The 27,923-nt window shown below is 42.6% G+C and overlaps 1 protein-coding gene across 2 annotated transcripts in view; it reads right to left on the bottom strand.

Annotated features, from left to right (window-relative positions):
- The window catches only part of LOC110501766 (zinc finger protein 385B), a 153,576-nt gene that overhangs the window by 25,148 nt on the left and 100,505 nt on the right, over positions 1 to 27,923 (bottom strand). For both annotated transcript variants that reach the window (XM_021579542.3, XM_090215941.1), the window contains 2 exons: positions 27,081 to 27,229; positions 7,587 to 7,697 (listed from right to left, as the gene is read on the bottom strand). In XM_021579542.3, the coding sequence (XP_021435217.2) occupies positions 7,587 to 7,697; positions 27,081 to 27,229 (260 nt within the window). The remainder of the gene's footprint in view (positions 1 to 7,586; positions 7,698 to 27,080; positions 27,230 to 27,923) is intronic.

The following is a 27,923-nucleotide window of genomic DNA, read 5'->3' as shown; positions in this document are numbered from 1 at the left end:
ATTGTGTCCCAAGTTGCACTCTATTCACTATATAATGCACTACTTTTGACACGGCCCATTCAAAAGTAGTACACTATAGGAAATAAAGTGCAATTTGGGACACCGACTATTGCTCCTCCAGAGCGGCAGACAAAGCCTCTATAAGAAATTGTTCAGCACTTGAAACTTCGTTAGAATCTCATTAAGCGAGTGCTAAGATCGACAGGCGTCCTCTCCCCTCCCTCCCTCCCTCCCTCCCTCCCTCCCTCCCTCCCCTCCTCTCCCTCCCTCCCTCCCTCCCTCCCTCCCTCCCTCCCTCCCTCCCTCCCCTCCTCTCCCTCCCTCCCTCCCCTCCTCTCCCTCTCTCCCCCCCTCCCTCCCTCCCTCCCTCCCCTCCTCTCCACTCTCTCATCTGACTCCTGAATTGGATGGCACAGAGCAGCTACAGCAGTCTTCAGTTTTACATTCACAGCAGCAGCAGGATGGGGACGGGGATGGAAAGGCATCAGTGCTTTAATGAGCCCTGTCTGGACACACCACGTCATTTCAACCAGGAAATGTAGGTAATATTTGGTTGAGACGTTGATCAATGAGATTTCAACCTTTATTCACCCAATCAAAAACACAACAGCAAGAAGTGTTATCACTGCACTTTGAACCATTTAAAAGCACAACAAAGTTAAAATGGAAATACAATGTCATATATTTTGTATTTATACAACAACTTAATGTGTTATCACCGTGCTTCACCTAATAACACAACCAAATGACCAAAATTGCAGTTGAAATTAGATTAAAAGTACGTAGTGTAAGGGATCAATGCTGTTTTAGATTCTGCACATTATTATAGCAATTGTGAAATCTCCACAGACCTTTGACCTTTGCATGCTAACATAGATTTAACCAGTTTGGGCCCAGTGGGATGTCTTTCCTGCACTGCATTAACAACAAGGCAGACAAGCACCAGAGTGACAGTGCTAAGAGGGCATAATGCTCAAAGTAAAATACATTATGAGTAATCATGTTTCCTTTAAGCCACTTAGTTTTTTCTAATCCAAATGATTTCTAATCCAAGTGAGTGTCACAAATGGCAACATTTTCCATTTATAGTGTACTATTTTCGACCAGGGCCCATAGGAATAGGGTGCCATTAGCGAGACAGTCCAGGCTTACTTAAAGCACTTTCTATTTCCTCCAGTGTGTGATGACGTATATCTCCTGGAGTACTGGGCCGTAAAAATCCTTTCTGTGTGTTATGACCAACAAAAGAATAGCAAGAACAGGTCTGCCGTGCCTTTATACAGTATAGAGAGTTGTGTGAGTTTGACAGAAGATGAAGGAATGTAATATCAAATGTGTCAGGGTTGGTGACACAGGGCCAAATCTCTCTGACACTTCAACAGGGCCTTCTCTTTGTGTTAAGGGGGTGGTGAGTGGCTTCAGAGTGACTTTGATAGTCTTTAGACAATGGCACCCTTTTCCCTATATAGTGCCCTACTTTTGACCAGGGCCTATAGAGCGCATAGGGCTCTGGTCAAAGGTAGTGCACTGTGTATGGAATAGGGTGCCATTTGGGATGCAACTGTGACAGTCTCCAAACAGAGAGGAGAGGAAGGAGACTGGTAGAGACAGAGAGGAGACTGGTAGAGACAGGCCTTTCTCCCTGCATGGATCACAATACGGAGGATACATGCAACCAGGATTAGCATCAAAAACATTTGTTAGCACCAACTTCTTTGATATTTCAGGCTTCACCCCCCGTGAACTCTTCCAGACAGAGAGAGAGCAGATAGAGAGAGAGAGGCAGACTGACAGAGAGAGATGGTTTGCTTCTCTTGAAAGCATTCTTTAATACTTATCTTGAGAACAGAGCGCTTTACGTTATCATGACAAATTAAATCTTTTTTTCCTCTCTTCCTTGGTACTGGGAAAGAAAATAAGTAGAAGTAGCCACAACTTTAATCTCCCACAGTCATCTCTGTTGGAAAAGGAGAGTTTCACAGTCGATAACAATCAAGCAATTACACCCAGCTGGGGACAACAACGGGAGGGAGAGGAAGAACACCTTGAGTCCCTCTAGCAATGTGATTATGTCTAGCTAGAGTATGTGTTTCTCAAACATCCAGGAGCTTTCAGTGGTTTAGGGATCGTGATGGAAAGAACGTGCCAACAATTGTTCCTGTTTGCTTACAATCTAGATCTAGAACACAACAGAAGATAAACAACAAACCCTGGTGATAAAAAGCTGAGTCTGAAATGGTACTCTATTCCAGTGCACTACTTTTGTCCAGAGCCCTATGGGCCCTGGTCAAAAGTAGTGTACTTTATAGGGAATAGGGTGCCATTGGAGAAATCTTTCCTCAATTACTCCTCACAGTAGGACCCCTGTATCAGACTGGGCTCTCTGCCAACCCAACATAATTTATCTCCTATTATAATGCCTTAATCAAGGCCAGCAGAGAGAGAACATCACAGCAACACAGGAAGTAATTACCACTTCCTTATGGGAGAACAGACCACAATAGACTGGCCACACAGTTGGTAATCTCAGCACCCAGAACCATATCTCCTTTGGTCTGGACAGTTAGTATATTACAATGTTTCGTCTGTCACAAAAGGCCAGCAGAGAGAGAACAACACAGCAATACAGGAAGTAATTACCACTTCCTTATGGGGAGAACAGACCACAATAGACTGGCCACACAGTTGGTAATCTCAGCACCCAGAACCATATCTCCATTGGTCTGGATAGTTAGTATATTATAATGTTTCGTCTGTCACCAAATACTACAAAGTAGTCCACCTGTACAATTTGGTCTCCAAAACTTTCCCTATTGGGTACTACAGAGTAAATATTGTATTATTTCCAACAAAGATATCTACATACATGTGACTCTTTTTTAGGAAACTAGGCATATGTCGCATGTCACTACTTCACAGGAGTGGAATTTGAACGTAAACTTTTAATTTATCGAAATGTGTTTTTTAGCAGAAATGCCTTCTGGAACATGCGAACTTGCATGTGCCTTAATAACAAACTTGTATGCCATCTCTAAATATGAATACAATTGTTAAACTACGAGCCTAGTTGGTTTAGCCACAGAAAAAGACAGGAACCTTCCGGCTAGACATGATTGGCTGACATAATGGATGGACTGGACATGCAGAAAGATCAGTTTGGATTGGTCTGCCATGTAGCACACTTCTATCCTTTCTAACCCAGCTTTTTTGAAAGATATCATGTAGAAGAACTGCAAAAGTGTTGCTCTCCACTTTCTGGATGACTGAGTTTTGAAATCAGTGGAATGCCAGGTGGAATTAGAGTATGATAGCTAAGGATATGGAGAAAATTATTGAGTTTGATTGCACATTTGCAGAGGGAGTCTAAAAGAGAACACACAGAAGGCTGTTGTATAAAACACTTGTGTCCGGATTACATCTTCAAACTAAGGGCAACCATGGCATCTGTGACAGAGAGGGAGACGTATACATCATGTATACGGACGGATAAGATAGTCAAGCTAGCTACATTTTCAGATATTATACGTTTCTAATTTTGTCAGAAATTCATTTTTCATTTCAAGTTAAAGTGTACTGTTAGCTAGCTAGCTAACGTTAGCTGGCTGGCTCGCTAGCTAACGCTACGTGTATGATCTGTGTAGTAATATTATTCATATCTCAGAGCCATTTGCATTGCTGGTTATAGTCTAGCTAACAGTGAACCTAGTTGGTTAGCTACTTGCAGATTCACGCAGGGTAGTAACGTTATGAGTTGGAATTATGGTTCATTGTTTAGCTAGCCAGTTACAAGTCTAAACAAAATACTACACTATGCAAGAAACCATTTCACTACACCTTCTGTATCCTGTGCATGTGACAAATCATCGTTGATTTTATATTTGATTTGATATAGTATGTGTTTACCAGAGACGGTAATGTGAAGAACAACATGACCTGCACCAAAGTCAAATTAGGATATAACGCTAGGTCAACGAGACAGTGTCCAAGTTCTAAAATTCTCTGGTAGAAGCCCTGCTTTAATTTCGTCATAGTCACAACCGTAAGCTATTTCCGGTAGTTGGCTCGCCTTCAAATCAAATAAAATGTTATTTGTCACATACACATGTTTAGAAGATGTTAATGCGAAATGCTTGTGTTTCTAGCTCTAACAGTGCAGTAATATCTTATAAGTAACATCTAACAATTTCACAATACACACAAATCTAAAGTGAACGAATGGAATTAAGAATATATAAATATTTGGGCGAGCTATATCAGAGCGGCATAGACTAAGATACAGTAGAATAGGATAGAATACAGTGTATACATATGAGATGAGTAATGCAAAATATGTAAACATTTTTAAAGTGACTTGTGTTCCATTATTAAAGTGGCCAGTGATTTCAAGTCTTTGTATATAGGGCAGCAGTCTCTAATGTGCTAGTGATGGCTATTTAACAGTCTGATGGCCTTGAGATAGAAGCCTTGAGATAGAAGTCTCTCGGTCCCAGCTTTGATGCACCTGTACTGGCCTCGCCTTCTGGATGATAGCGGGGTGAACAGGCAGTGGCTCGGGTGGTTGTTGTCCTTGATGATCTTTTTGGCCATCCTGTGACATCGTGTGCTGTAGGTGTACTGGAGGGAAGGGAGTTTGCCCCCGGTGATGCGTTGGGCAGACCGCACCACACTCTAAAGAGCCCGGCGATTGTGGTGACACAGCCTGACACGATGCTTTCAATTGTGCATCTGTAAAAGTTTGTGAGGGTTTTAGGGGTCAAGTCAAATTTCTTCAGCCTCCTGAGGTTGAAGAGGCGCTGTTGCACCTTCTTCACCACACTGTCTGTGTGGATGGACCATTTCAGTTTGTCCATGATGTGTACACCGAGGAACTTAAAACCTTCCACCTTCTCCACTACTGTCCCGTCAATGTGGATAGGGGGGTGCTCCCTCTGCTGTTTCCTGAAGTCCACTATCAGCTCCTTTGTTTTGTTGATGTTGGGTGAGAGGTTATTTTCCTGTCACCACACTCCCAGGGCCACGCAGTCATGGGTGAACAGGGAGTACAGGAGGGGGCTAAGCCCGCATCCTTGTGGGGCCCCAGTGTTAAGGATCAGAAAAGTGGAGGTGTTGTTTCCTACCTTCACCACCTGGGGGGCGGTTGCACAGGGCAGGGTTCAGACCCAGGGCATCAATCTTAATGATGAGCTTGGAGGGTACTATGGTGTTGAATGCTGAGCTATAGTCAATGAACAGCATTCTTACATAGGTATTCCTCTTGTCCAAATGGGATAGGGCAGTGTGCAGTGCGATGGCGATTGCATCGTCTGTGGATCTATTGGGGCGGTAAGCAAATTGAAGTGGGTCTAGGGTGTCAGGTAAGGTAGAGGTGATATTATCCTTGACTAGTCTCTTGTGAGTTTATTTTCTGTAATAATGAAGACAAATGAGCTAAAGTAAAGACGTTCTCAGCTATATGATATGGTCATTATTTGAACTGGCTAGCCAGCTAACTTAACATGAACTAGCTAGCTAACTTAACATGAACTAGCCAGCTAACTTAACATGAACTAGCTAGCTAACTTAACATGAACTAGCTAGCTAACAAGCTCGAAATGTACCAAAACATTGTTTAGAAAGTTTATTTTAGTTGCCTGGGTTGTTAGATTGACGGGTGGATTTATAGGTGTTAAAATACACTAGTTATGCTATTTTTGACCACCAGGCTGCTGATGTCATGCAGCCTGAAGTTTTTGTGTTTATACTTTTTCATAACGACAACGACAAGTTTGATGTCGGACGACAACAGAATGTTCATGATGCGACAACTGTCAATAAACCAGCCTTTAGTCCTGAAATCTTTGGTAGTTTAGTACATGGCCTCACATGTGAATCCTTAAAGAGATGGGTCAGGATAAGGCTTAAGAGGGTGTGAACAATGCTGAATGGGTGTAGACAAAGAGGAACTCTCCAGTAGGTTTACCAAAACATTCAAGGGTCATTTTCTCAAAAGAGAGGTTACAAATGTATCAACCTTCAAAGCAGAACTACTTTCCCATTGTTCCTCAACTGTACTGTATGATATGCCATTTTCTGGCTCTGAGTCTCTACTTTTGTCCAATGTAAAATTGTTATTTTGCTACAGAAGACCGAACCCGTAACATATTTCAGGATGTTGTTTGACCCTGGAAAAAAAATCTGAATTCATGTAAACATTACATAGCTTGTCCCAAAAAAGTGGTCTCTTGGCACAACTTACCCTGGGTATGGGGTAAATCGAGCCGAGGGACAGGGTATGTTAAGCTGCCTATACATTTCTGTACTGAATTAAATATTACCACAACTTTTTACAAACCATGTCTATCTTTATTTCCAAAACACAATTCAACACAATCACAATCGCTTGCAACCGACTGGCCTCTTCATATGGACTACCGCAGAGTACAACAGCCTGACCACTTCCTATGGACTACCACAGAGTACAACAGTCTGACCACTTCCTATAGACTACCACAGAGTACAACAGTCTGACCACTTCCTATAGACTACCGCAGAGTACAACAGCCTGACCACTTCCTATGGACTACCACAGAGTACAACAGTCTGACCACTTCCTATAGACTACCACAGAGTACAACAGTCTGACCACTTCCTATAGACTACCACAGAGTACAACAGTCTGGTCACTTCCTATAGACTACCACATAGTACAACAGTCTGACCACTTCCTATGGACTACCACAGAGTACAACAGTCTGGTCACTTCCTATAGACTACCACATAGTACAACAGTCTGACCACTTCCTATGGACTACCACATAGTACAACAGTCTGGCCACTTCCTATGGAATACCACAGAGTACAACAGTCTGGTCACTTCCTATAGACTACCACATAGTACAACAGTCTGACCACTTCCTATGGACTACCACATAGTACAACAGTCTGGCCACTTCCTATAGACTACCACATAGTACAACAGTCTGGTCACAGTAGGCCATACTGTGGTATATTGTGTGTAAATCTATCCACCTGCCCAGTACTAGTCTGGTCTGCACTACAAAACAACGACAAACCATTTTGTACACAATGCATCACCGGCTATGTTTGAAACACTCTCAGGATTGGCCATTGATTGGTTGAAATGGGAACAAAGGCTCCTAAGAACATTTCAGGCACGTCTGTTATTCTACACTACAGCATGTGGATTGATTGGCTATTGAAACTAATAATGGGTAGTAAACATCTTGTAAACAAATATGATGTCCTCTTAGCTTGACCCAAAAGATTCACAGCACAGAGAGCATCATATTATTTTATTTATTATCCCAAATCTCAGAGATACAATATGTCTGACGTAATTAGACTAATCTACGTTTATCTAAGACGTCTGTTTCATGGGTTGGATCCTGTTTTAATGTAATATTTTTTTCTTAAGGATTTTTACTACGGAACTTTCTCCTCAATGTAGTAGTCAGTAACAATAGTATACCAGTAGGTGTCTTCCAGAAAAGTGTCCTAGCCTGGCAACCAAAGACTCACTGTATACACACACACTTTACCATGCTGTTTTTCTTCGAGAGAGTGTCTTGTAACGTTACTGTACTTACATCTGAGTTGAAGCGGAGTTGACAGATGTTACAGGAAATCACTTGTTTTTTCTTCGGAGGGATGGAGACTCCAAACGTGTGGTTTATTACAGCTTTCTGGACGGGATCCATCTGGAAGACAAGAAGACAGGAGAGTAATGTTTAAGTATTGCACGGGTTCTGGAGAGATAGAGAGACAGACGGAGAGAGAGGGAGAGATAGAGAGACAGACGGAGAGAGAGAGAGAGAGAGAGAGAGACAGACAGACGGAGAGAGAGAGAGAGAGACGGAGAGAGACAGACAGAGAGAGAGAGAGAGAGAGAGAGAGAGAGAGACAGACGGAGAGAGAGAGAGACAGAGAGAGAGAGAGAGAGAAAGAGGAGAGAGTGGGAGAGAGATCTCCCTTCCATCTACTGTAATACATTAGGTGGTTCCAACAGCCAAGCGGCACCCCAGGGTCAGTGGAGAGCAGAATGGGTAGATAGTGAACACCTTAAAGGAGGACAGATGGTAGCCTGGTAGTGTTCACTACCCGGTGACGCTCATCTCCAGAGATAGGTGTTAAAGACATATTAGATACTCAGACTGGTAAAAGAACAAAGGGTATTACTTTACTTAAAGCATGCGTGTATAATTAACTATGACAAACGATAAACTGTGAGGACAAAGCACATGTAAAGGACTCCAGGATCATGGAAATGGAAGATGAATCACCTCCATTGATCAAATCAAATCAAATCAAATGTATTTATATAGCCCTTCGTACATCAGCTGATATCTCAAAGTGCTGTACAGAAACCCAGCCTAAAACCCCAAACAGCAAGCAATGCAGGTGTAGAAGCACGGTGGCTAGGAAAAACTCCCTAGAAAGGCCAAAACCTAGGAAGAAACCTAGAGAGGAACCAGGCTATGTGGGGTGGCCAGTCCTCTTCTGGCTGTGCCGGGTGGAGATTATAACAGAACATGGCCAAGATGTTCAAATGTTCATAAATGACCAGCATGGTCGAATAATAATAAGGCAGAACAGTTCAAACTGGAGTAGCAGCACGGTCAGGTGGACTGGGGACAGCAAGGAGTCATCATGTCAGGTAGTCCTGGGGCATGGTCCTAGGGCTCAGGTCAGTTGAAACTGGCGCAGCAGCACGGCCAGGTGGACTGGGGACAGCAAGGAGTCATCCTGTCAGGTAGATTTGATTTGTTTGTGCTTATAAGAGCTTTCTCTTGTAGTTACACAAACACATTGAAACTGAAAGAAGAACCACTTGGGCCTTCTTTGTGAATGAACCCTCTGTTATTAAGTGGACTGTATGTGTTAAAAGGCCCTTTAAAAGTGCTTTTCACACTGCATGTTCTTAGCCCAGGGCTATCCTTAACGCTGGGTTAAAACTAACCCTCCTTTCGCTCAGGCATTCACTAACCCTGGGCAGTGTGCAGTGTGAACGTGACTATTCTAATAATACATGAGAGAACACAGCCCATTTCTCTGTAGCTCAGAGAACACCAGGTAGGAAAATATTTGATAACATATCACATGGGCTGTGCTAAAAAATAAATGTTAAAGTTTTGACCACCAAGACATTCCTAGAGTAGTCTTTAATGGTATTCATTCATAGTTCATCATAACTGCTGCTGTCAGACAAACATCCTACAGTACATAGAAAATAACAACAAGCTTCCGACACCTCGACGTGCGCCTGATCCCCACTACCAAATCACATGGAGACTGAACGAAGGCCACATTACATATTTGATGCTCTCTCTCCTACCTATTGCCAGCTAACATGCAGTAGAATAATAACATATTAGGCTACATTACATATTTGATGCCATCTCTCCTACCTATTGCCATCTCACATAGAATCATGAGATCAGGACTCCACAGAAGAGAGAACAAATACAAAAATACAGTATATCGAGAGGAAAGTTGTTATTAGCCAGAGAATCAATTAAAGTTATCCTACCATTCTATGTGTGCCATAAGTTATTCTACCATTCTATGTATGCCATTAGTTATTCTACCATTCTATCTATGCCATTAGTTAGTTATAAATCCTGTTGGGGATAGGGGGCAGTATTTTCACTTTGGATTAATTGCATGTCCATAGTGAACTGCATCCTACTCTGTCCTGGATTGCTAATATATGCATATTATTATTACTATTGGATAGAAAACACTGAAGTTTCTAAAATTGTTTGAATTATGTCTGTGAGTATAACAGAACTCATAGGGCAGGCAATCTTCCAAACAGGAAGTGAAATTCTGAATACATGTCTAATTTCAAGTCATCGCCTATTCACTTCCAAATAAGATATGGATCTGGTAGCACTTCCTACGCCTTCCACTAGATGTCCTCATTCAGTAGAACGTGGAATGGAGCTTCTGGTGTGAACTTTGACCGAATGGAAGGGGAAATAGTCACTGTCTTAGCAGAATGCAATTTCCCTGTGGCGCATTTGTCTGTTGTTGTCACCGTCGTTCCATTTGGTTGCAGATGAAAACGTATGATCTGGTTGGAACGTTATTGGATAAATATGAAAATAACATCCTGAAGATTGATTCTCTACTTAGTTTGACCAGTTTATTCGACCTGGAATATATATTTTTGAAGTTTTCGTGCGAGTTGTCCTGGACCAGCGTCAGCTTTTGGGCACGTGAGCTGAAAGTGCTAGCAAATGCAGCTAATTGGACACTAGTATTGGACATTATGGAACAAAACAACGATTTATTGTGGAACTAGGACTCCTTGCACTGCATTCTGATGAAAGATCATCAAAGGTAAGGGAATATTTATGATGTAATTTCGTATTTCTGTTGACTCCAACATGGCGGAGAAATATATTTACGTCTGAGCGCTATCTCAGATTATTGCATGGTATGCTTTTTTCGTAACGTTTAAAAAAAATCTGACACAGCGGTTGCATTAAGAACCAGTGTATCTTTAATTATATGTAGAAAATGTATCTTTAGTCAAAGTTTATGATGAGTATTTCTGTTATCTGGTGTAGCTTTCTATAATTCCTCCGGATATTTTGGAGGCATTTCTGAACATGGCGTCAATGTAAACCGAGATTTGTGGATATAAATATGCATAGTATCGAACAAAACATACATGTATTGTGTAACATGTCATATGAGTGTCATCTGATGAAGATTTTCAAAAGGTTAGTGATTCATTTTATCTCTAATCCTGCTTTTGTGACTATCTTTGGCTGGGAAAAATGTCAGTTTTTTTTTGTTGATTTGGTGGTGGTCTAACATAAATATATCTTGTGTTTTCGCTGTAAAACATTTAAAAATCAGACATGATGGGTAGATGAACAAGATGTTTATCTTTCAGTTGCTGTATTGGACTTGTTAATGTGTGAAAGTTAAATATTTCGAAATAATATTTTTGAATTCCCCGCTCCACCTTTTCAGCTGAATGGGGGAGGGGAGTTCCCCCAGGGGAACACCTTGCCATAACATTAACCTACCATTCTATGTATGCCATTAAAATCAAATCAAATCAAATTTTATTTGTCACATACACATGGTTAGCAGATGTTAATGCGAGTGTAGTGAAATGCATTAGTTAGTTATCCTACAATTCTGTGTGCCATTAGTTAGTTATCCTACCATTCTATGTGTGCCATTAGTTATTCTACCATTCTATGTGTGCCATTAGTTATTCTACCATTCTATCTATGCCATTAGTTATTCTAGCATTCTATATATGCCATTAGTTAGTTATCCTACCATTCTATGTGTGCCATTAGTTATTCTACTATTCTATGTGTGCCATTCGTTATTCTACCATTCTATGTATGCCATTAGTTATTGTTACGTTCGTTTAAAGATGATCGCCTACCATGCTGCACCTTGGTCTATTTCATTTTTAAACGAACGTAACAGAAGATCCCACCACAAGAGGACCAAGCAGCGTGGCCAGGATGAGCAGGGATCCTGGGCCCGGGAGAAAAGTAAGTGGAGGACATCATGGACATGGGAGGAGGTTATGGCAGGGGACAATACCCTGCCATGGAAGCAGGCGGAGGCAGCGAAGGAGGACCAACGGCGACTCCGAAGTTGGCGACCACGAAGGAAGCCCAAGAGGCAGCCCCAAAAATTTTTTGGGGGAGGAACACGGGTTGGTCTGCAAAGCCGAGGGGCGAGTTTGAGGGCGAAAAGGAGTATTGGGATAGACTGAGTGAGGAGTATTGTGAGATAGTTGAGGGGAGTGATGAGGTAGAGTGGATGGTTTGGTGTCTGGAGCAAGACAGTCGCCGTGAGGAGCGTGGGACCATGTTTTGCGGAGATACGCAATGTGTCTCCAGTGCGCATCCACAGCCCGGTGCGTTCTGTGCCAACTCCTCACACTTGCCGTGCGAAAGTGAGCATCCAGCCAGGACGCATTGTGCCAGCTCTACGCTCCAGACCTCCAGTGCATCTCCACGGTCCAGTATATCCTGCGCCGGCTCTACGCACTGTGTATCCAGCGCGCCTCCACAGTCCAGTACGTCCTGTGCCTCCTCCCCGCACTCGCCCTGAGGTGTGTGGCACCAGCCCGATGCCACCTGTACCAGCCCCACACATCAGGCCTCCAGTGCGCCTCCCCAGTCCAGTACGTCCTGTGCCTGCTCCTCGCGCTCGTGCTGAGGTGCGTGTCACCAAGCCCGATACCACCAGTGCCGGCCCCACGCACCAAGCTTCCGGCGACAGTTCACAGTCCAGAGCTTCCGGCGACAGTTCCCAGTCCAGAGCTTCCGGCGACAGTTCCCAGTCCAGAGCTTCCGGCGACGTTTCACAGTCTGGAACCTCCAACGACGGTCCACAGTCCGGAACCTCCTGAGGCGGTCCACAATCCGGAACCTCCTGAGGCGGTCCACAGTTCGGAACCTCCTGAGACAGTCCACAGTCCGGAACCTCCAGTGACGGTCCTGTCCCTGGGGGGTACTGTCAGGCCCTGACCTTAGAGATCCTTTTTTATTCTCTATTTTGGTTAGGTCAGGGTGTGACCATGGGTGGGTAGTCTAGTTCTTTCATTTCTATGTTGGCCTGGTATGGTTCCCAATCTGAGGCAGCTGTCTATCGTTGTCTCTGATTGGGGATAATATTTAGGCAGCCTTTTCCCACTCGGTTTTTGTGGAATCTTGTCTATGTCTAGTTGCCTGCGAGCACTACTTTAGTTTCACGTTTCATTTTGAGCTTTATTGTTTTCTGTGAGTTTCATCCAATAAATATGTGGAACTCTATGCACGCTGCGCCTTGGTCCATTAATTCAACCAACGATCGTGACAATTAGTTAGTTATCCTGCCATTCTATCTATGCCATTAGTTAGTTATGCTACCATTCTATATATACAATTAGTTATCCTACCATTCTATCTATGCCATTAGTTAGTTGTCCTACCATTCTATGTATACAATTAGTTATCGTACCATTCTATCTATGCCATTAGTTAGTTACGCTACCATTCTATGTATACAATTAGTTATCGTACCATTCTATCTATGCCATTAGTTAGTTATGCTACCATTCTATGTATACAATTAGTTATCCTACCATTCATGTTAGCTTTTATTTGAAGAGCTCACAGGAACTGTCTAGTCTGGAGAGAGAGAGAGAAAAGGAGGGGGAGAAAGAGAGCGCAAAGAGAGAGAGAGCGTGTTGTGTTGCATGTGCTTTCGTGAGGATGTACAAAAGGTCTGAGCTATATGCCCCCGCTCTGTTCTCTCCATCTATCCAACCCCCCTCTCTCTCATTCTCTATCTCTCTATCGCGCACACACACACACACACACACACACACACACACACACACACACACACACACACAGTAGTGGTGTCATAATGTTGTTTACCCACACGACCAGAGCCAGCAACCACCAAGCCATCCAATCCATTAAGACTTTACAAGGCTGCTTCCACTCCAAAATGGCACTCTATTGACAGTGCTACACAGTGCTCTACTTTTGAACAGGGCCCTTAGAGCAAGGGAATCAAATCAAATCAAGCTTTATTTACACAGCACAATGTGCAAACAATGAAAATAAAAAAGGAAATATTTACTACACAACCAACATAAGATAAAAAACAAAAGAATGACAAACTGAACGACTAAAAAGCACCCTAAGGAAAAGGAATAGGGTGCCATTTGGGACGCAGACTTTACAGCCAGGCCAGGTGGATAACAGCCAGTTAGAGGCCACCACCTCTCCTTCCTTTGACTCATAAGAAGGCTTTTAATATCAGGATAAGTGCCAAGGCTTGATGCTGCCCACCCACACCATTCACACACATACAGTATACAACTTGTTACAATTACTGTAAGCAGCAGCAGCAGCACCTGAGAATCATTTAAGCCTCCAGATCAGAAGACCTTAAAGAGGGCACTTATGCAGTGTACCTATAGTCATTACTCTAACCACTTCATGGTCATGGTAGTGTTATAAGGAGACACAAAGACAAAGGGAATAAAACATCTAAAGTAGGCGGTAATAACATTGTACATGTGATGTGTTATTGACAATATTGTGTATGGTGCTATATTGTTATTGTGTATGGTTCCATACTGTAATTGTGTATGTTAATTGTGTATGTGATCCTTGTTGTGTATGGTGCTTATTGTATTCCTTCCAACTGTGCATTTTCAACCCTACACAAAACAACATATCTAAACACAATGCACCGTACTACACCCCACCAACCCAACAAAACAACTTGAAAAAAATTACTTTAACTGTCATTCAGTGGCTGTTAATTAAATTCCAGTGATAAGCAGACAGAGAAAGCTGCAGGGCTAAAGCAGGGATGGCCAGGCTGTCACTGTCCAATTCATTTCAATTACACGTTCCTGTCATCTCCTGTTCACCTCCTCAATGCAAATCATTGTGGTAAACAAATAAACTGCACAACCTCAACATGTTACTGCTGAGGCAAATATTTATATTAACCTTTATTTATACAGGTTAGTCTTATGGAGATCAAATCTATGTCAAAACGTAATGAAATAAAACAAGTAGAATATAGAGTACTCTAGTGTAGAGTAGATAAAGTATGTAATCGTTAATAATCCCTTTAGCATGTCACTACGCCACTCAGTGTCAGAGTTTTGCATGCCTGACTGACAGAGGATGATGTACAGGAGGAATTGAGGCAAGTCTCTCTCTCTCTCTCTCTCCATCTTTCTCTTTCTGCCCCCATCTTTCTCTTTCTGCCCCCATCTTTCTCTTTCTGCCCCATCTTTCTCTTTCTGCCCCCATCTTTCTCTTTCTGCCCCCATATCTCTCTCTCTCTCTCTCTCTCTCTCTCTCTCTCTCTCTCTCTCTCTCTCTCTCTCTCTCTCTCTCTCTCTCTCTCTCTCTCTCTCTCTCTCTCTCTCTCTCTCTCTCTCTCTCTCTCTCTCTCTCTCTCTCTCTCTCTCTCTCTCTCTCTCTCTCTCTCTCTCTCTCTCTCTCTCTCTCTCTCTCTCTCTCTCTCTCTCTATATATATATATATATATATATATATATATATGTAATACTACCAATTATCTACCAGGACCAGTGATGACAGTAATAACATGTTGTCAGACTTAGTGTCAGAACCCACGAGCACCCACTTGTCCTGTTACAGGATGCATTTGACAATATGATGAATGGGAAACAAAATGCACACTCTAATTCAATCATTGCGGTCTGGCACCTCTCTCACCAAGTGCACATCAGAGGAGGCTGGTGGTAGGAGCTAGAGGACATGCTCATTGTAATGGCTGGAATGGAATTCCTGGAAACTTTCTATATCTTTGATGTGTTTGATGCCGTTCCATTTATTCCATTCCAGCCATTACAATGTGCCTGTCCTCCTATATCTCAACCCACCAGCCCCCACTGGTGCACATGAACAATCAACATTTACAGTGCCTTGCAAAAGTATTCACCCCCTTGGCGTTTTTCCTATTTTTGTAGCATTACAACCTGTAATTTAAATGGAATTTTATTTTGATTTCATGTAATGGACATACACAAAATAGTCCAAATAGATTCAATTCAAAAAGTAACTTGTTTCAAAAAATTCTAAAAATGTTCAAACGGAAAAGTGGTGCGTGCATATGTTTTCACCCCCGTTGCTATGAATCCCCTAAATAAGATTTGGTGCAACCAATAACCTTCAGAAGTCAAATAATTGGTTAAATAAAGTCCACCTGTGTGCAATCTAAGTGTCACATGCTCTCTCACATGATCTCAGCATATATACACCTGTTCTGAAAGCCCCCAGAGTCTGCAACACCACTAAGCAAGGGGCACCACCAAGTAAGCGGCACTATGAATACCAAGGAGCTCTCCGAACAGGTCAGGGACAAAGTTGTGGAGAAGTACAGATCAGAGTTGGGTTGTAAAAAAGCACCGTTAAATCCATTATTAAAAAATGGAAAGAATATGGCACCACAGCAAACCTGCCAAGAGAGGGCCGTCCACCAAAACTCACAGACCAGGAAAGGAGGGAATTAATCAGAGAGGCAACAAAGAGACCAAAGATAACCCTGAAGGAGCTGCAACGCTCCACAGCGGAGATTGGTGTATTTGTCCATAGGACCACTTTAAGCCATACTCTCCACAGAGCTGAGCTTTACCGAAGAGTGGCCAGAGAAAAATAAGCAAACATGTTTGGTGTTCGCCAAAAGGCATGTGGGAGACTCCCCAAACATATTGAAGAAAGTACTCTGGTCAGATGAGACTAAAACTGAGCATTTATGCACGCTCAAGTTTTCTGTTATTTGACTTATTTCATGTTTGTTTCACAATAAACAAATATTTTGCATCTTCAAAGTGGTAGGCATGTTGTGTAAATTAAATGATACAAACCCCCCAAAAATCCATTTTAAAACCAGGTTGTAAGGCAGCAAAATAGTCAAAATGCCAAGGGGGTGAATACTTTTGCAAGCCACTGTACAAGGTAAGAATATATGTTGCTCAGACAAAGGTTATCACCATAGAATTCTAATTACATGGTTATTACAGACTGAAAGCTTAGCTAATAAAAACACTGACATTGCATTTGACTTTCACTAACATTACTTAATAAACATAAATATTGTGTTGCAGTCATTCTTACAGTAGCCTACATTTTGTGTTTCAAGGGTGTTTATATTGAGAGCAGCTGCAGAGAAAAACAAAGACAGATCAATTCACCATCTGTTGGTTTTGTATTCCTGAATGTACCGTGAGTTTCTGACACCTGCAGAGTATTGTGTTGTCTTCACAGGTTTATTGATTCAGAGTACACAGTAGTACAGTGACTACAGAACAAAACAGTGATGCTGCAACAATGCAGATATCAGACCTCATACTGTATGTTCCGACACCATACTCCATCCTCCTCAACAAAAGATTCACAGCATGAAAAATACATCTACACTAAACAAAATTCTAACTGCAACCTGCAACAATTTCAAATATGTTACTGAGTTACAGTTCATTTAAAGAAATCAGTCAATTGAATTAGGTACTAATCTATTGATTTCACATGACTGAGAATACAGATATGCATCTGTTGGTCACAGATACCTTTAAAAAAAAGTAGGGGTGTGGATCAGAAAACCAGCCAGTATCTGGCGTGACCAGCATTTGCCTCATGCAGCAGCTCCTCCGAGTGGATCAGGCTGTTGATTGTGGCCTGTGGAATGTTGTCCCCCCTCTTCAATGGTTGTGCGAAGTTGTTGGATATTGGCAAAAACCGAAACACGCTGTCGTACGCGTCGATCCAGAGCATCCCAAACAGGCTCAATGGATGACATGTCTGGTGAGTATGAAGGCCATGGCAGAACTGGGACATTTTCAGCTTCCAGGAATGTGTATTATCATGCTGAAAGTTGAGGTGATGGCAGCGAATGAATGGTATGACAATGGGCCTCAGGAACTCATCCTGGTATCTTTGTGCATTCAAATTGGCAACAATAAAATTAATTGTGTTTGTTGTCCGTAGATTATGCCTGTCCATACTGGTGGGACGCTGCTATAGACCACCAAGTGCTAACAGTCAGTATCTGGATAACATGTGTGAAATGCTTGATAATGTATGTGATATCAAAAGAGAGGTATACTTTCTGGGTGATTTAAATATTGACTGGTTTTCATCAGGCTGCCCACTCAAGAGAAAGCTTCAAACTGTAACTAGTACCTGCAACCTGGTTCAGGATATGAATCAAAACTACAAGGGTAGTTACAAACAGTACATGAATGAAATCATGAACATGTATTGATCATATCTTTACTAATGCTGCAGAATATTTTTAAATTCTCTATCAACAATGACAAGCCACTGGGGTCTGGCAATGTGGATGGAAAATTACTGAGGATAATAGCGGACGGTATTACCACTCCTATTTTCCAAATCTTTAATTTAAGCCTACTAGAAAGCGTGTGCCCTCAGGCCTGGAGGGATGCAAAAGTTATTCCCCTATGATAGTAAGTCCCCCTTAACTGACTCAAATAGCCGACCAATCAGCCTGTTACCAATCATGAGTAAACTTTTGGAAAAAATTGTGTTTGACTAGATACAATGCTATTTTACAGTAAACAAACTGACAACAGACTTTCAGCACGCTTATAGGGAAGAACATTCAACAAGCACAGCACTTATACAAAATTACTGATGAATGGCTGAGAGAAATTGGTGATAAAAAGATTGTGGGGGCTGTTTTGTTAGACTTAAGTGCAGCTTTTGACATATCGATCATAGTCTGTTGCTGCAAAAACGTATGTGTTATGGCTTTACACCCCTGCTATATTGTGGATAAAGTCTAACAGAACACAGAGGGTGTTCTTCTTCCAACACATTCCAGGTAGAATCAGGAATTCCCCAGGGCAGCTGTCTAGGCCCCTTACTTTTTTTCAATCTTTACTAATGTCATTTGAGTAAAGCCAGTGTGTCTATATATGCAGATGACTCAACACTATACACGTCAGCTACCACAGCGACTGAAATGACAGCAAAACTTAACAAAGAGCTGCAGTTAGTTTCAGAATTGGTGACAAGGAATAAGTTAGTCCTAAATATTTCAAAAACTAAAAGCATTGTACTTGAGACAAATCATTCACTAAACCCCAAACCTCAACTAAGGCTCTCTCTTGTAATGAATAATGTGTAAATTCAGCAAGTTGAGGAGACTAAACTACTTTGGGTAACCCTGGATTGTAAAACATATTGATACAACAGTACCTAGGATGGGGAGAAGTCTGTCTATAATAAAGTGTTGCTCTGCATTCTTAACAGCACTATCAACAAGGCAAGTCCTACAGGCCCAAGTTTTGTCGCACCTGGACTGTTCAGTCGTGTGGTCAGGTGCCACAAAGAGGGACTTAAAAAAATTGCAATTGGCTCAGAACAGGTTAGCACGGCTGGACCTTGGATGTACACAGAGAGCTAACATTAATAATATGCTTGCAAATCTCTCCTGGCTCAAAGTGGAGGAGAGATTGACTTCATCACTACCTGTATTTGTGAGAGGTATTGACATGTTGAATGCACTGAGCTGTCTGTTTGAACTATTGGCACACAGCACAGACACCCACGCATACCCCACAAGACATGCCTCCAGAGGTCTCCACACAGTCCCCAAGTCCAGAACAGACTATTCCACATTAAGTACCTCATGCCAGCAGTAAAAATAGATTTAAAAAACAGATAAAAATACACCTTATGGAACAGCAGGAACTGTGAAGAAACACAAACATAGACACATGCATACAAACACACAATAACATACGCACTATACACACATGTACACATGGATTTTGTATTATAGATATGTGGTAGTAGAATAGAGGCCTGAGGACACACATGCAATATAATGTGAAATCTGTTATGAATGTATTGTGTAGTTTTTAAAATGTATAAATTGCTGCTTTGGCAGCAGCTAATGGGGATCCGTAATAAATAGATATAGAAATACCATAACCCCAATGCCACCATGGGGCACTCTGTTCACAACGTTGACATCAGAAAACTTCTCACCCACACGACGCCATACTGCCCAGTACAGTTGAAACCGATATTCATCCGTAAAGAGCACTCTTCTCCAGCGTGCCAGTGGTTATCTCCACCCGGCACTGCCAGAAGAGGACTGGCCAACCCTCATAGCCTGATTCCTCTCTAAGTTTCTTCCTAGGTTTTGGCCTTTCTAGGGAGTTTTTCCGAGCCACCGTGCTTCTACACCTGCATTGTTTGCTGCTTGGGGTTTTAGGCTGGGTTTCTGTACAGCACTTTGATATATCAGCTGATGTAAGAAGGTCTATATAAATATATTTGATTTGATCAAAGGTGACGTTGGTTATGAATCCGACCTGCATTCCGATCAAGACCCTGGTGAGGACAACGAGCAGACAGATGAGCTTCCCTGAGACGATTGCTCCTAGTTCTTCAGGTGTGCAAACCAATAGCTTCATTAGCTGTCTGGGTGGCTGGTCTCAGACGATCCCGCAGGTGAAGAAGCCAAATTTGGAGGTCCTGGGCTGGCGTGGTTACACGTGGTCTGCGGTTGTGAGGCCGGTTGGATGTACTGCCAAATTCTTTAAAACGTTGGAGGTGTCTTATAGTAGAGAAATTAGCATTTAATTATCTTGCAACAACTCTGTTGGACATTCCTGCAGTCAGCATGCCAAATGTACGTTCCCTCAAAACTTCCGACATCTGTGGCATTGTGTGACAAAACTGCACATTTGAGAGTGATCGTTTATTGTTCCCAAGACAAGGGGCACCTGTGTAATGATCATAATGTTTAGTCAGCTCCTTGATATGCCACACCTGTCAGGTGGATGGATTATCTTGGTGAAGGAGAAATGCTCACTATCAGGGAAGTAAACAAATTTGTGCACAACATTTTAGAGAAATAAGTTTTTTATGCGTATGGAAGATTTCTGGGATCTTTTATTTCACCTCATGAAACATGGGACCAATATTTTACATGTTGCGTAGTACTCTACACCTGATCCAAGATCTGTTTTTGCTGTCTTGTTAACCCTTAATGGTCATTGTCATGTTTCAATACGGCCTCCAGTCTCATTTCACCTCGTTTACAGTATCATGTGATTTACTTTCACTTTCACATTTGGCCGGGCGTACGTTGCAAAAGTGGGCGTGTACATGTGCTGGCTTATACTAGTTCTGTCAATAGCACACATACATCACCGTTTGAAAAATTAGCTACACACACGTCTCTGCAGAGAAAGCAGCTTTGTGTCTGACTACATCCCTGATGCAGATTCTATTCCCTTGGAAGATCTGGAGAGAGAATTCAAACGTCTCTACTTCACAGGAGAAGTATTTGAACGTAAACCTTTTATTTTTTATTTAAAAAAATGGACATGCCGGGAGATGAGTTTGGATTGGTCTGCCATGTAGCATGCTTCTGTCTATAACATGAGCTGGTCAGAATGTGTTGATAGTCCTTTCTACCGCGTAGTTTTTTAAAGATATGCAGTGCATTCGGAAAGTATTTAGACCGCTTCTCTTTTTCCACATTTTGTTACGTTACAGCGTTATTCTAAAATGTATTAAATCATTTTTTCCCCTCATCAATCTACACACAATCTACACACAATATCCCATAATGACAAAGCGAAAACAAGCTAAGTATCCAAACGTTTTTAGATGACCAGGGCAAAACATTTATACAAAGGCAAATTATTAGTCATTACAACAGCAAGGGTGAGCTAGTCAACCGTTCTTGTCCATCCTCAACATCTGTGATGGTTTCTTTCATCCATAGACGTTTTCTGCATGTTGGTCTCCACCATTCCTGCAGTTGAGAAGCTCTCTTTGGTAAAATGAGGTGACTACTTTTGAAAAGGTGCGACTCTCCCAGCAAATTCCAACCATCTTCGCCGGCATTCTGGACTTGTTGGAAAGATAAAGAAAAAGTTGGCTTGGGTGTCTTGCATCCGGTTTGGCTGTACTGTGACTTTGCTACTGGATTACTGATAACGGTAGGCAACTCTATATCCACCTACAGGGGTTGGGTTATGGCCAATGACATAATGTCTTCCAGTTGTGGAAGCTCGGTCTGGGTGAGGTTGAGAATGCACAGAAAGATTAAAAAAATACACATTTTGCTCATTTTTTTTTTTGCAATTTAGTGTGTGTACTTTAGTGTATTTATACTTGGGATATCGCTTTTTAACTCCTTGAAGGAGTTGACAAGATAGCACAAACAGATCTAGGATCAGGCTACTGCATGCAGCACTTGATACAGTTCCTGCATTTAAGCATTCATGTTACAGAGCTAGTATTCTTTTTTTCACCTTTATTTAACCAGGTAAGCCAGTTGAGAACAAGTTCTCATTTACAACTGCGACCTGGCCAAGATAAAGCAAAGCAGTGCGACACAAACAACAACACAGAGTTAGACATGGAATAAACAAGCTTTTAGTCAATAACACAATAGAAAAAAAAGAAAGTCTATATACAGTGTGTGCAAATGGCGTGAGGAGGTAAGCAATAAATAGACCATAGTAGCGAGGTAATTACAATTTAGCAGAGTGATAAATGAGCAGATGATGATGTGCAAGTAGAGATACTGGTGTGCAAAAGAGCAGAAAAGTAAATAAAAACAATATGGGGATGAGGTAGGTGGGCGATTTACAGATGGACTATGTACAGCTGCAGCGACCGGTTAGCTGCTCAGATAGCTGATGTTTAAAGATAGTGAGGGAAATATAAGTCTCCAGCTTCAGCGATTTTTGCAATTCATTCCAGTCACTAGCAGCAGAGAACATGAAGGAAAGGCAGCCAAAGTAGGTGTTGGCTTTGGGGATGACCAGTGAGATATACCTGCTGGAGCGCGTGCTATGGGTGGGTGTTGTTATCGTGACCAGTGAGCTGAGATAAGGCGGAACTTTACCTAGCATAGACTTGTAGATGACCTGGAGCCAGTGGGTCTGGCGACGAATATGTAGCGAGGGCCAGCCGACTAGAGCATACAGGTCGCAGTGGTGGGTGGTATAAGGGGCTTTGGTAACAAATGGATGGCACTGCGATAGACTGCATCCAGTTTGCTGAGTAGAGTGTTGGAAGCTATTTTGTAGATGACATTGCCGAAGTCGAGGATCGGTAGGATAGTCAGTTTTACTAGGGTAAGTTTGGCGCCGTGAGTGAAGGAGGCTTTGTTTGCGAAATAGAAAGGCGATTCTAGATCTGATTTTGTATTGGAGATGTTTAATATGAGTCTGGAAGGAGAGTTTACAGTCTAGCCAGACACCTAGGTATTTGTAGTTGTCCACATATTCTTGGTCAGAACCGTCCAGGGTAGTGATGCTAGTCGGGCGGGCGGGTGCAGGCAGCGAATGGTTGAAAAGCATGCATTTAGTTTTACTAGCGTTTAAGAGCAGTTGGAGGCCATGGAAGGAGTGTTGTATGAAATTGAAGCTCGTTTGGAGGTTAGTTAACACAAAGTCCAAAGAATGGCCAGATGTATACAGAATGGTGTTGTCTGCGTAGAGGTGGATCAGGGAATCACCCGCAGCAAGAGCAACATCATTAATATATATAGAGAAAAGAGTCGGCCTGAGAATTGATCCTTGTGGTACCCCCATAGAGACTGCCAGAGGTCCGGACAACAGGCCCTCCGATTTGACACACTGAACTCTGTCTGCGAAGTAGTTGGTGAACCAGGTGAGGCAGTCACTTGAGAAACCAAGGCTATTGAGTCTGCCGATAAGAATACGGTGATTGACAGAGTCGAAAGCCTTGGCCAGGTCGATGAAGACGGCTGCACAGTACTGTCTTTTATTGATGGTGGTTATGATATCATTTAGTACCCTGAGCATGGCTGAGGTGCAGCCATGACCAGCTCGGAAACCAGATTGCACAGCGGAGAAGGTACGGTGGGATTCGAAATGGGGTCAGTGATCTGTTTTTTAACTTGCTTTGAAGACTTTAGAGAGGCAGGGCATGATGTATATTGGTCTATAACAGTTTTGGTCTAGAGTGTCACCCCCTTTGAAGAGGGGGATGACCGCGGCAGCTTTCCAATCTTTAGGGATCTCGGACGATACGTAAGAGAGGTTGAATAGACTGGTAATAGGGGTTGCAACAATGGCGGCGGATAGTTTTAGAAAGAGAGGGTCCCGATTGTCTAGCCCAGCTGATTTGTATGTTTGTGCAGCTCTTTCAGAACATCTGGTATCTGGATTTGGGTGAAGGAGAAGCTGGGGAGGCTCGGGCAAGTATCTGCGGGGGGGGGGCGTAGCTGTTGGCCGTGGTTGGTGTAGCCAAGAGGAAAGCATGGTCAGCCTTGGAGAAATGCTTATTGAAATGTTCGATTATCATGGATTTATCGGTGGTGACCGTGTTACCTAGCCTCAGTGCAGTGGGCAGCTGGGAGGAGGTGCTCTTGTTCTCCATGGACTTTACAGTGTCACAAAACTTTTTGGAGATCAAGGATAGAAATTTCTGTTTGAAAAAGCTAGCCTTTGCTTTCTTGACTGTCTACGTGTATTGGTTCCTGACTTCTCTGAACAGTTGCATATCGCGGGGACTATTCGATGCTATTGCAGTCCGCCACAGGATGTTTTTGTGCTGGTCAAGGGCAGTAAAGTCTGGAGTGAACCAAGGGCTATATCTGTTCTTAGTTCTACATTTTTGAAAGGGGCATGCTTATTTAAGATTGTGAGGAAATTACTTTTAAAGAACGACCAGGCATCCTCGACTGACGGGATGAGGTCAATATCCTTCCAGGATACCCGGGCCAGGTGTGTTTTAAGGAGCGTTTGACAGTGATGAGGGGTGGTCGTTTGGAACCTGTTAATCCCCATTTTGCTAATATCAGCCTATTTCCTAAATGACACCTTATTCCATATATAGTGCACTACTTTTGACCAGAGCCCAATGCACTATATAGGGACTAGGGTGCCATTTGGGATGCAAACTTAGAGTGAAATGCCTGGACAGGAAAAGCCTTTTGATTCTGTGATGTAGTAGCCTGGTCCCAGATCTGTATGTACTGTCTTGGCAATCCCTATGTCATTGTGTTTGTTGTGACATTGACCGTAGGAGTGGCAAGACAGCACATACCGATCTGGGACCAAGCTAGTGATGTAGTACTTTCAAGAGGGAATCTTGATTGTCGTAGTCATGTTTCTGAATGGGAGAATATAGAAAAGCTCCTCAGTGAGACTAGATAGGATTCTAATGTCACAGTCAAGCTTTGGAGCAAATTGTTGTTTTGTTGTCACTGCTGTTTTTTTCTAGTGTATTTCCATTGTTTGCACACAAATAAACAAACTGTAGAACCTCAATAGAATAAACTAAACTTATTCTAAATTCTGTTTCTGTTCTGTCACTGTGTATTGTGCATTATTCATTACACTGTGGGAAATGTTGAAAACCTGTCATCTACCCTTAGAGCTCGTGCTTGCCAAGTCAAATAACTTATTTTTACACAGAGTAGGCTACCGCCAACACAGCACTGTACTGTAAATAGCTATCTTGCTACAGTAAAGCAGTGAAGTAAAGCTAATGACAAACATTAGCGTGTGGGGCGGCAGGTAGCATAGTGGTTAGAGTGTTGGACTAGTAACCGAAAGGTTGCGAGATCGAACCCCCGACCTGACAAGGTAAAAATCTGCCATTCTGACTCTGAACAAGGCAGTTAACCCACTCTTCCCCTGTAGGCTGTCATTGTAAATAATAATTTGTTCTTAACTGACTTGCCTGGTTAAATAAAGGTCAAATACAAAACAGAAGGATGATGGATGCATCCTGCTCCCTATACAATGAGGCCCTGGTCAAAAGCAATGCACTATATAGGAAATAGGGAATAGGTTGCCATTTGGGGAAGTCCTGCCTGCTCTACGACTTCTCCATCACACTTGACAATTCCACTGTGTCCCCCTCCCAGAGGGCAAAGAACCTTGCCAAGTTATCCCACGTCACCTCCACACACTCCACTGGCTTCCAGTCGAAGCTTGCATCCACTACAATACCATGGTGCTTACCTACGGAGCAGTAAGAGGAACTGCCCTTCCCTACCTTCAGGCTATGCTCAAACCCTACACACCAACACCTCTGGTCTCTCTGACTTAATTTATTGAGGAAATGTACTTACTATGACTGTGATATGTGCCTGCCCCCCTAGCTATTTTAAGTTGAATGCACTAACTGTAAGTCACTCTAGAGCGTCTACTAAATGACTAAAATGTAAATGTAAAAACTGTAATTCTGCAATGAGTATATTCTTCAAAATATCTTTAAAAATAAATGTCCCCAGATGAACTTTTGGACAATATTTAATTTTGGTGTCATCATTACAGTCAGTGTATATAATCAACATCACTCTCACCAACATGAACTCATCAACTTAGTGCACTACCACTTAATAGTCAACGACAGCAGTAGAGACACTATGTCTGGTTTAGATGTGTCTTTGCCTCAGCCAATGGAATCACACTGGACTCAGCTGAGCTAAGCTGGAGCAGACCTGGGTTCAAATACTATTTGAAATCGTTCAAATCTTTAAAATACTATTGAGCATTTTCCCTAGCCTTGACTGGAGTGCCAGGTTGACTGGGTTTGGATGTTTCAGGTGTTTCTATTGGATCTATGCAAACAGACAACCTCAGTCAAGCACAGATAGAGTATTTGAAATTATTTAGAGTAGTGTCTTGAACCCAGGTCTGAGCTAGAGACTAGCGCTGTGAGTCAGAGTGTTCCTGACAGGTTTCCGTGACTACAGGCAAGGCTCTCACTAACTGTTCCAAAGAGTGTTGTCACATCGGACCATGGCAGGCCTGGGAATCACAGTCACACAGACATGAGCAGTCCTCCTGTTGCTGCCTACCTCAGTCCCTTTTAACAGGACACTGTTCTGACTGACTTTGCAGGTTGGAGGAGACATAGAAATAAAATGTAAATAGAACGGTCCACCCATCACAAAACGTTGGATGGAAATGTCTGTTTTAGTCCTTCTATGGTTGGAGCATACAGCCCAGCCAACACAGAGTTAAACACTCATAGAAACTCTTTGACTAACTCTCTCAGTGGATTTTTCAGGTCATGACATTTTTACACCTGCCACATCAACTATCAGCATGAGATGTGTTTTTGGCAAGATAAAAGCAAGAATAGATTTTGTTTCCACCTCTCAGTTTTGGAGGGTTGGAATCGATGCCTTGATGGTGGGACTGCAGTGTTCTCTCTCTCTCTCTTTCCCTGTGCATTTGCCATTAAGATTCTTTGTGAAGGGAAAAGGAAGAATTTCCTAAGCCATTTAGAATTCATGAATCAATAATGGTGACAATAAACTACAAATACATGAGATGAAAGGACTAGCGCCCAGTCCAGTGGCTGTACCTGTGGACTAGCGCCCAGTCCAGTGGCTGTACCTGTGGACTAGCGCCCAGTCCAGTGGCTGTACCTGTGGACTAGCGCCCAGTCCAGTGGCTGTACCTGTTCATCAATCTGCCTCACACTACAAAAAAAGGAGATAGGTTACTGCCCTATGGGGTGTTCTGGCTCGGGAAAGCATTACTAACAAGAGATGAAAGCAGCAATTTCTTACCGTGTTAAAATTAGGGAAGAGTCCCACACTAGAGGAGGAGGTGTCCACTTGGTGGAAGGGCATAAAGGGTTTCATATCCAAAGCGGACTGCATCATCAGAGACTGATTCCGCACCAGCGCAGGCAGTGTGTTGCTATGGCATGAACTTCCTTTGGAGACGGAGAGATAGTTAGATAGAGAGAGGGGAGGGGGGGAGAGAAGGATGGAGAGAGAGAGGAGTGAGAAAAAGGGACAGAACAATGGAAAGAGAGAGGGAGAGGGAAAGAGAAAGAAAGAGTAAGGAAAAGAGAAAAACAGAGAAAGAGAAATATTAACACATTTTCAGATGAGGGCAGTATGATCTAGTGGTGGCAGGTTAGTGCGTGGTTAGAGCGTTCGGCCAGTAACCAAAAGGATGCTGGATAGAATCCGTGAGCTGACAGGAAGTTAACCCACTGTTCCCCGGTAGGCCGTCATTGTAAATAAGAATTTGTTCTTAACTGACTTGCCTAGTTAAATAAAGGTTAAATAAAAAATATAAAAAATATATTCATAGCACTAGGACCATACATAACACACACGAGGAGCTAACAGGCAGAGAAAATACACTGTACACTGTGGCTGTTGTGAGCGCTGTGGCAGAGAATAGTGGAAAGTAACTCATCATGTCTTAAATTAAGCAGAAAAACGTCTCTATGCGCTCATAGGCTGGGGTAAGATGTGGAGTGTGTGTGTGCTGGGGTGTGAGTCAGCCTGGAAGGTGGGCTGGCTGGAGGAAGGATGCAGTACATTATGTTGGGGCAGAGGGAATGGAGCTAGGAGAATACTTCTATGGCTGGGACTGGGTCTTGAGCCCAGAAACAG

The sequence above is a fragment of the Oncorhynchus mykiss genome, chromosome 22 (assembly GCF_057628025.1).
Source record: "Oncorhynchus mykiss isolate SJ-2025 chromosome 22, ASM5762802v1, whole genome shotgun sequence".
NCBI lineage: Eukaryota > Metazoa > Chordata > Actinopteri > Salmoniformes > Salmonidae > Oncorhynchus > Oncorhynchus mykiss.
This window is presented reverse-complemented; position numbering and strand designations above follow the sequence as displayed.